The sequence below is a fragment of the Chelon labrosus genome (assembly GCF_963514085.1).
Source record: "Chelon labrosus genome assembly, chromosome: 10".
Taxonomy (NCBI): Eukaryota; Metazoa; Chordata; class Actinopteri; order Mugiliformes; family Mugilidae; genus Chelon; species Chelon labrosus.
In genome coordinates this window covers 5,805,354-5,816,172 of record NC_140360.1, presented here as the reverse complement: position 1 = coordinate 5,816,172, position 10,819 = coordinate 5,805,354, and the positions used below count along the sequence as shown (strand labels likewise).

Sequence of the window (10,819 nt, the reverse complement as noted above, 5' to 3'; positions counted from 1 at the left end):
AGGACCAAATTCGGTGCAGATGTCCAACTCCAGAGTAGTAAATAGCCTCTGGGCTAGAATATTCGCAACGAATCAAATCAAATCAAGCTCAGTTGCATACTGTACGTACAACTGTAATGCATACAGATTGAACTGGGATCCTTTGCAGACTTAGTAAAGACTTAGCTAAATAAGTAAAAGACTTACTAGAATGCCCTTAAGACTCTCTCGACTGTACTTTTTTATGATGACAGACGTCCCGGGAGGTCGTAGGTCACTAAAATGGTCACGTCACAGATCCGGACGGAGGCTGCTGCAGCCGGTTTGTTTTCTAAGTTGGGCTGTTAATCAATTAATATATGAAATTACGATTAAATGTGTGATTGTCCATAGTTACTGTGTGTTCAATTTCAATTTAATCACCCTTTTCTTAATCTGGTCTAAATCATATCAACATAGGGGGTCCACAAATATGCTTTCTTTACAAAAATGTGTTATTGCAACCATCCAATGCAATGACATACCCTCCAGAATATTCTGTACAATAACCTTGAAGGTACTGCAAGGTACTACAAAAAAAATGCTGTGTCTGCATTGCAAACTGTCCAGCGTGGTCGGTCTTTGGCGAGGAGGGCCCTCTGCATCAGCTGTGTGCTTGGCCAGTAAGTGTATCTGATACTCACTGAACTCGGTAGTTAATGAAATACCGTTTTGATGTTGAGAGAACCATCTGGCGGGGATTTTACGCTGTACTTTCGATTCAAAACGCACATTTTCTTTATCTCTTTTCTGCTCAAGAGGATGTGTTTATGCTGGGAACATCCACAATGTAACTGCCGCATCACTTCCTGGTTGCTCTAACTGTGGGGTGGGCTGAGGGCAAATCACAGAATGTATTTCCCCTCCGGAGTAGTGGTTTTGAAACACTACTTGTCCTCTGAGACACAATACTAAGAGAGTCTAGGTTTTTGATGATTGGAGTCTTGCAATCTTCATTTAGCAAAATTTTGTATTTATGAAGAAGTTGCTTTTCAACCTTTTGGTGAACAAAGCCTTATGTATTGATCTTCTGATGCTGCGTTTGATGGTCTATTAGGATATCGAGAGATCGGTATTGGGGCAGATCCAGGTATTTTTAAAATGATCGGCCTGGATCTGGAATCTCTGGAGGTGTGCTGTGGTATCTGGCACCAAGACATTAGCGGCGCATCCTTTTAGTCCTGCAAGTTGAGAGGAGTGTGTCCATGGATTCGACTTGTTTGCCTAGCACATGACAGAAATCCTTGATTGGACTGAGATCTGGAAAATCTGAAGGCTAAGCCAAGACCTTGAACTAGTTGTAGATTCCTCATGGTTCAGGAATGGCTTTGGCTCCAGCTCTGTGCCAGCCAGGGAGCATTACCCTGCAGAAAGAGGCCACTTCCATCAGGGAGTAACACTTTCCAACAATCCTTAGGTAGGTGGTACGTCAGAACAAGATAAACCCACTGTAGGCTCCTTCTATCATAACCAGCATCAACTTTTTCCGCAATCTGAGCTACAGTTGCTCGTCTCTTGGATCGGACCACATGGGCCAGCCTTTGCTTTTCCTTCACTGGATCACTTTTGATAGGTACTGACCAGCGCAGACCAGGAACTTGAGCTGCAGGTTTTGAAGATGCTCTTACCCAGTCGTGTAGCCATTACAATTAGACCCTTATCCAATTCTCTCAAATTCTTCCACTTGTCCATTGTTGTCCTGCTTCTAACATCAACTTTGAGGACAAAATGTTCACTTGCTGCCTAATATATGCCGCCCACAGCCAGGTACCATGATTCCTAGATAATCAGTGTTATTCACTCGTCATAGTGTAATATCTGATTGGTGTATGCTAAGCATAAATCTATGAGTGTTTGGGTGTGCATATGTGTGTGACATTCCACATTGACTTAAGATAAGATAATCCTTTTTTGAACTAGTGGTGGGGACGTTTACATTATTACAGCAGCAGAGTGGATTGAACAAAGGGGATGGTACTTGTGAGTGTGCTGACTGCATGGAGCAATGTTTTCTGGGAAGCTAACTGTCTCTAGTCCACGTTGTCACAGTTCAACAAACACTCGCCATAAATACTTGGCCACGCACTATCAGAAACTTGTAAGACGCAATCACAAAGGAGCACTCCCTGCTGCTCCTTTACAGCAAAACACACACTGATACTCTGGCTCTATGTTTGGACCTGGCTCTGTTCAAACTTTGATTCGGAGCAGCTGCACTGTTGTATGTGAATACATTCTGCCCCAGATTCCAGTAGTTGAGCAGTGAGGGTTGATGTTGAAACTGACTATACACACCCTTATTTAAAATGGTCGTCACCTGATAAGGGTATATGAAGGCCAGTGCTGATATGAAAGTCAGTGCTTTATGTTACCAGTCAGTATTTAAAAACAGAGTGAATGAATCATTTATGACTCAACCACTGATTGTTTACTTTGCAGCCTCAATGTTCAGATTAGTGCAAAGTCTCCAAGTCAAAAATTTCCAAGTAAAGCCTTCAGCTGTGTTTGTCTTTCCAGACAAAGTTTCTTGCAATTTGGGATTCAGCCATTACGTACAAGAGATGTCCCATGTATTTGTATTTTAGCCCCACGATTTGATACCGAGGAGGCGTCACAGTGGAGAAGTGGTTAGCCCTGATACCTCACAGCAAGAAGGTCCCAGGTTCGAATCCACTGGGCCTTTCTGTGTGGAGTTTGCATATTCGCTGCGTGGGTTCTCTCCGGGTACTCTGGGTACTACCTCCAACCTTCCAAAGACATGCTCATTAGGTTCATTGGTTGTCTGTCTCTCTGTGTTAGCCTGCGATAGACTGGTGACCTGTCCAGGGTGTACCCCGCCTCTCGCCCGATGACAGCTGGGATAGGCTCCAGCAGACCCCGCGACCCTTCACAGGAACAAGCGGTTATAGAAGAAGATTCGATACCGACCGTTTAATATTCAGTATCGGCCGATCCGAGTCCTGATCCAATCTTAAATGAACAAAAAGTTCCTTCCCTGGCTTTTCTTAGCTTACTTGTATTCTCGAATAAAGATCTACTACCACCTCACCTCAGATCCACATTGCATAATTAGGGGTTAGGGTCCAGAACAAAGTACTTCCACACAGCAGACATGTTTAGTCACGTGAATTAGGTTCCTCTTCCTCTACTTCGATAATTGGCAGTTTTGGCGCGAGCCAACTGCCACTATAACAGAAGAAGTTATCATCCTCTTCTGTTCTTTTTTTTTTAATTTGGCAGCAATAAGGCGTTTTGACGCTACAGGGACGGAATTTTATATCATGTCTGTGTAGTTTTCTCTATATGCTTCAGGTCATTGTCTTGGTGTAAAATAAAGTCTTTTCCCAAGTCGTTGTTCTCTTGCAGACTGAATCAAGACGAATGTCCCCATATTTTGCTGCATTCATTTTACCCTCTATCTCCTTTACAAATTTGCCCAGGGCCTTTTGCAGAGTAACTTCCCCTTTGGCATTATTCTACCATCACCATGCTTCATGGTTGGAGTGCAGTGTTTGTCCACCAAACACAAACATAGCTTGTAGTCCTGTTTTGCATTTTGACAGTAAGTTTCTTTTTTTGTAAAGGTTTGTCAAAAAGCCAAATTATGTTGCTTAAAAAAGGCAATAAAAGGGGAAAACATTCAAGAGGATATATACTTTTACAAGCACTGTATGTTTTTTTCCAGCTACTTAGAGAATTGGTGAACAGATATGTACAAATGATTAATTCTCTTCAATAAACAAACAAAATCTAAACATTTGTGTTTCCTTTGTTTGATTGGGTTTTCATTCTCTACTGTCGGGACTAATGTGAAAATTTGATGTTTTGAGTCCTTTTTATGCACAAAATTCTGTGACTTTTAAGCGCCACTGTAAAGTCTCAGTTATGGGTCAGCCTCCTAAACACAGGCTACTCGTAAACTAGTATTCAAGTCCAAAATTAATTGATGGGAGTCCTTTTCTCAAATTCATCATCAATGCTGATGCTCACCTGAGAGAGACCTGAACCAGCTAAATTTAGCTTCAGGCTGAGGGTCATTAACTCTGCCACATGCTCAGCCATTATTTGCCATCATCCTCTGTCAAACAGCCCAGTCCTCTGTAAATACCTTGATAGGTATAGGTATTGCTTAACAAACTGTCCGATAGTTTAGGATTTGTATCATGAATTCAATAATAGTGAGTGATCACGTCATTTAGTTTCTGACTCCTTGGAACCACCCCCTCTTGGATCTCTGACTCAATATTGACATTTTCTTTGTATTTGTGTGCATTCAGGACCATTTTGATCACAGACTTGGCTTCAACGATGACCTTTGTTGAGCTATGTGAGGAGGTGAAAACAATGTGCCGCCTTGACAAGCACCAGCCTATTACTCTCAAGTGGATCGATGATGAAGGTGGGTTTACCTCACTGCCAAATGCCATACATCACTCTGCATTATCTGTCTTATCCTGAAGGCTACTGCTGCGCACCAGTCACTCCTGCAGCCAAGCAACCCCAACAACACAATGCTGCCACCCACGTGCTCACGGTTGGGATGGTGATCTTAGTCTGGCGGAGAGACAGAACGTGTATCCTTCCTGAGCAGTATGAAGACTACGTGGTCCCATTGTGTTTATACTTTAGTAGTATTGTTTGTACAGATGAACGTGGTACCTTCAGGCATTTGTAAGGAGTTTAAAGTTAGGCCTGGAAATACATCCACTGGGTAACTGGGTATAACCCTGAGTTACGCAATGTACAACATTAAAACCACTTGCAGGAGAAGTGAATGGCATTGACCATCTTGTGATAATTCAGTGCTCTGCTGGGAAATCTTTGGACCTGGCATTCATTCATGTGGATGTTACTTAGACATGTAGCACCCACCTAGACCAGACCAGGCACCCCCACTCCATAGCAATGACACTCCTTGATGGCAGAAAACTACGGTGGCCTGGAGGTGCAAATCAACATTACAAAACATAAAACACTTTTACAAATTCTGAAACAAATTTACATTTCAGAAAACAAAACTACAAGTCTTAAAACAAAATTACATTTCAGAAAACAAATTTACATTTTAGAAAACAAAATTACATCTCAGAAAACACATTTACAAGTTGCAAAACAAAATTACAATTCAGAAAACAAATTTACAAGATGCAAAACAAATTTACATTTCAGAAAACAAAATACAAGTTGTAAAACAAAATTACATTTCAGAAAAAAAATTACAAGTTGTAAAACAAAATTACATTTCAGAAAACAAATTTACAAATTGCAAAACAAATTTGAAATGTAAATTTGTTTCAGATATTGTAAAAGTGTTTTGGTCTTTGTAAAAGTGTTATGTTATTTGTCATTTTGTTTTCTGAAATGTAAATTTGTTTTGCAATTTGTAAATTTGTTTTCTGAAATGTAATTTTGTTTTACAACTTGTAATTTTTTTTTCTGAAATGTAATTTTGTTTTACAACTTGTATTTTGTTTTCTGAAATGTAAATTTGTTTTGCATCTTGTAAATTTGTTTTCTGAATTGTAATTTTGTTTTGCAACTTGTAAATGTGTTTTCTGAGATGTAATTTTGTTTTCTAAAATGTAAATTTGTTTTCTGAAATGTAATTTTGTTTTAAGACTTGTAGTTTTGTTTTCTGAAATGTAAATTTGTTTCAGAATTTGTAAAAGTGTTTTATGTTTTGTAATGTTGATTTGCACCTCCAGGCCACCGTAGAAAACACTTTAGGAACAACTCAAAAAACATAAAGAACAGCGCAAGGTGTTGACCTGGCCTCCAAATTCACTAGATCCCAAACTGATCAAGTATCTGTGGGATGATCCACAGAGGCCCCTCCCCTCAGAGGCCCCCCACTAACAACATTGTGTTCCCAGACACCACAGGACACCCTCAGAAGGCCCATGTCCATTCTCTTATGGGTCACAACTGGGGACAAGGGAGACCTACACAATATTAGGAAGGTGGTCATAACGTTATGAGTGAAATTATGACCGGTGTAAGAGAGCAGTTAAATATTGAAATTTTCTTGTTTTATTGAACCATCAGTCAGTGGCTCTACTAATAAGTGTGTGTGTCTGTGTTTGTGTGTAGGGGACCCTTGTACCATCTCCTCCCAAATGGAGCTGCAGGAGGCGTTTCGGATTTACAGTCATGCAAAGAGGTCTGGTCTGCTGCTGCATGGTGAGTCAGTTCCTACTTTATTATTTGATTAATTTGCATGGTTTACAGTTTGAATAATCTCTTTATCACTGTCTGAAACGGGCCATGTGTCTCTCTTTAATGCTCCCAAATCAATAAGCTCTGTTGTGATTGTCCAGCTTTCCCGAGGCTACCCCTCTGCAAACCTCTGCTGCCTCTGGAGGCTACAAAAACAAATATTAGTAGTGGAATCTCATGTTGCTCTTGGTTTACTCGAATGCCAATTTTTCTAAAACAGCCTTTCATGTTTGGGCCTGAATCCAATTTGAGATATGACGGTGGCAGTAAAGCACTCAACGCTTAGTAGTAAGTGGATCATGGTGGCAAAGTGGAAGAAACACTGCAAACAAGTGCAGACCAGATGAAAGCTTGGACTTCTGGATTGCAGAGAGTATCTTCACCAACTTTGACTTGTGACTTAACACTGCTGCTTAGTATCAGGAGAAGAAAAACAGCACAAATTTGTTTGGGTCCTTGTATATTTATATATTTTTTTTGTCTTGCAGTCTTCCCCAGCATCCCAGAGCGACCAGGCATGCCCTGCCCCGGAGAGGACAGTGAGTGATTCGGCTTTGCTTTCACTTTTAAACCCCTGTAGGTCTTTAGGTTGCGTCCTCGTATTCCACACAGATCTGCGCATCTACGTGAGCAATTTCATAAATTGCGTCGAACGTGACCTCATAATGTTCAAGGGGACCAGAAAGTCCATGGTTGCTGCAGCTGACATTATTTTAACCAGTGACTACTAATGTCACCCACACAAAGTACCCTCAAGGCCACTTTCCTTGACAGAGGAGGTGAAAGCTCAAACTCAGTCACAGTTTTTGGGGTTTGCTAAGCTAACCTGCTAACTAACGTGGCACATTAAAATGGCTTTGTTAAAGGAAAGGACACCTTTTTAGAGCATGACCGTGCTCAGCCAATGTTATGGCACCAGAGTCAATAATATTTCCTTTTGCAAATTGAACATAACGTGTCAAAGGAGTTGAAGCCATAAGATTCAACTTGGACAGGTGATCAAGATAATAAATGAATCATATAAGCTGTGATGTACCATATGTAGTATCGTTTGCATCCAATGCAACTATTGAAGTAGTGCATTCTGGCTTCTTTCCACATGCCACAGACATGCATGTTAGGTTAAGTGGTGATTCTGAATTGACCATAGGTGTGCGTATGTGTGTGAATGATTGTTTGTATTTCTGTGTTAGCCCTGTGATAAGCTGTCTAGGATATACTTGTGGCCCAGTGATAGCTTATTTAGGCTTCAGCCACCTTCAATTCTAGGAGATAAGTGGTGATAGATACTAGAGCAAAGCATCAGACGTCTCATTCTGAGGTCAGGTATTGAAGGATGTACTGGTACAGGCCTGCATACACCACTGGAGTGTGAACTGAGTGTGTCGCGAAGCTTTGCTTGCAGCGCCCTGTGGATGATATGTAATATTATATGTGTGACAGTAATAACCGTGTCTTCTCCTGCTGCTTTTCCTCCTGGTTAAACCTAATTTGCTTGCTATTGATTTACATATATTTAAAGAGGAGGGGAACACAGAGCTGCTTTATTCAGAGAGAGAACAGTCAATAATTTACAGTGGCTTATGATTCCAGACACAGATACAACATAAAGCCCTAGACCTAAAACTAATAAGATCATTAAGATATCACTGGTTAAGAATAAATCAAACAATAAGGATAAGTCTTAAGAGGTTTAAAAGAGGAGAATTTTATTATTTGTGAATAATAATGTTTGAAGTTTCTATATGTTTCTTATGAGATTTTTGATCGAACTCTTGAATTAAAGCTGTGAGTGTGTACTTTAAGCCCAGGTTGCACCTCATTAGGAGGCGTATTTTACTTAGATTTTTGGGATTACCTTGAGTGCGTATCAGTATAGATATCCAGCATGATTTTTTTTCCCAACTGAGATCTGATGTGTTTTAAAAGTGCTCTTTTGTTTAGCACAGCCCTAATTGTATATTGGATAAAATATAGGTAGTAGTGGCTTTATTCTAATATGTGCACTTTAAGATTGACCATCCAGAACTTGTGCTCTATGCTGAATTTCACCTATGGGAGTCAAACAAATGTAACCCATCTGATAATTTCACTCATAACATTATGACCACCTTCCTAATATTATATAGGTCTCCCTTGTTGCCTCCAAAACAGTTGGGACTCATCAGAGAATGGACATGGGCCTTCTGAGGGTGTCCTGTGGTGTCTGGTAACACAATGTTGTTAGTGGGGGGGTCTTTGAGGGGAGGGTCCTCTATGGATCATCCCACAGATACTTGATCAGTTTGGGATCTAGTGAATTTGGAGGCCAGGTCAACACCTTGTGATGTTCTTGTTTTTTTTGAGTTGTTCCTAAAGCGTTTTTGTGGCTGCATCCTGCTGGGGATGGCTGCTGCCATCAAGGAGTGTCATTGCTATGGGGTGGGGGTGCCTGGTCTGGTCTAGGTGGGTGCTACATGTCTAAGTAACATCCACACCAATGAACGCCAGGTCCAAAGGTTACCCAGCACCACAATAAATTGTCACAAGATGGTCGATGTTATTTACTTCTCCTGTCAGTGGTTTTAATGTTGTGGCTGATTGGTGTAGAATTCAAAATGTCAGTGTCATGATTGCAGTAGATAAACACTGGGGAGTCACCACATTTATTATAATCTATCTACGGGGCAGATGAAGGTTTGCTGCCCTCCTCTTATTGTTGTTCACCACAAAGTACAAACTCCAGAGTCTTTAAAGATCAAACGAAACGGTACAGCTGACAATAGACAAGGATCCCCTTCTGTTTGTTTTGTTTTTCTCTTCTTTAGGCTTTAATGTGTATTTGTGTTTGTGTGACGAGGGAACAGACCGCCCTCTGTGTGCAGCACGAAGGATGGAGGGTGGGAGGAGGTTGAAGTATTGAAATCCTGGATGATGCGCCGAGCGGAGGGAGGGAGGCCGGGCTAGGCTTATGCCTCGCAGCGGATTCTCTGACAGCACCGCCAAGTCCCGCCCATCCCCCCACAGCCCCTGTCTCCCCCTCCTCCTCCTCCCTCCCCCTCCCTCCACCCCCTTCATCCCACCTCTCCCACTGCTGCTGCTGCTGCTGCCACTGCTGCCACCGCTATTTCCCAGCATCCTCCTCTCTCTCTCTCTCTCAGCTGGGTGGCACCGCTGTTTCTCCAGGGAGGAGCTTAAAGCACTGCTGCATCACATAAGCCGGGTTGAAGTACACAATGTGAAACTGAAAGACGGGGAGAGAAAGAGAGCGAGAGAGAGAGAGAGAAAAAGGAGGGGGAGTGCATTGTGCTGTGCAGATATCGCCCCTTAATAGACAAGACAAGCACTCGATTTTTATTTTTTTATAATTCTTCTATTTTTGGCTCTTGTCTTTCATGCCACAGAAAAAAACCAACAAAAAAACGGCGACAACTTCTTTGAGGACGAGAAGCTCTGGAAGCGAAAAGGAGAAAGAGGGAGGGGGAGAGACAGAGAGAGAGAGGGGAGGGAGGGGGAGAGTAAAGCTAGGCGACTGTCAGCTGTGAGGAGAGAGCAGGGAAGAAAGGGTGAGTGAGAGAGAGAGAGAGAGAGAGAGAGGAAATAATTAAATAAATCCCGGGGAGGAGAGAGAAAGAGGCAGAGGAGGGGATGTAGCAGTGTGTTATCCTTCGCTGGCTTGCCACACACACACACACATATATATATATATATAGAGAGAGATATACACACACACACACATATACACACACACACATACATGTACATGCACGCACACTTGCCCTGGATAATGTGCTGAGAGAAGGTGGAAGAAAAAGGAAGAAAGCAAACCGGTGAGCTATCTATCCATCCTTTCCCATCCTTTCCATCCGTCCATCTCCTCCATCCATCTGTCTGTGTTTTTGTGTCAACCTCACCACACCCCGGGACAATAGGTTTTCGGGATGTCCTCTGCCTGGATTCTTCTTCTCTCTCTCTCTCTCTCTCTCTCGTGTGTGTGTGTGTGTGTGGGAGATGTACGTCGCTCCATCGTTAGCATGTGTGACTGGTCTGTGTGCATGCTACCTGCTAGCCGTGCTAGCATGGCCGGTGGTGCTCGACCACCCCTCCACCCCCCTCCAAACCCCCTCCAACCCCCCCTCCACTGGCTTCCATCAGTGTATCGTAGCCCTGGAACATTGTATGTTTGGCAGTCACTCAGAGCTCAGAGGCTGCACCTGCCAGCGAGTGGTGTTCGGCACCGTGCATATATATATATATATGTATATGTATGTGTGTGTGGGTGCAGGGATTGCGTTGGTATGGCGGTGTCTGCGTTTGGCACACATCGAGGCTGGCGATGCTCCTAAATGAAAAAAAATGTGTTTGAGTTTGTGGCTTCCACCTTGTGTGATGGCTGCGATGCGAGCTGATTGCACATTAGAGCGCTGGTCCGCTTTTTCCCGAGGCATCTTTATAAGAATGCATTTATGTCTAGAAATGTTTGAGGCCTTAAAATAAATAAATAAATAAATAAATGATTAGACAAAAAAAGAGGTGAAGCAGCTGACATCCACCCTGTAATAAAAACAAAAATAAAATGTCAGCGTTAACACTGACCTTCAAAAAC

General features: G+C 42.2%; 1 protein-coding gene across 1 annotated transcript in view; it reads left to right on the top strand.

Moving 5' to 3' along the window:
- The first annotated feature begins 6,118 nt into the window (after positions 1-6,118).
- Positions 6,119-10,819, top strand: part of prkcz (protein kinase C, zeta) — a 79,636-nt gene continuing 74,935 nt past the window's right edge. Inside the window, exons 1-2 of the mRNA XM_084553425.1 lie at positions 6,119-6,198; positions 6,723-6,773. Coding sequence (XP_084409551.1) covers positions 6,135-6,198; positions 6,723-6,773 — 115 coding nt within the window. The 5' untranslated portion in view covers positions 6,119-6,134. The remainder of the gene's footprint in view (positions 6,199-6,722; positions 6,774-10,819) is intronic.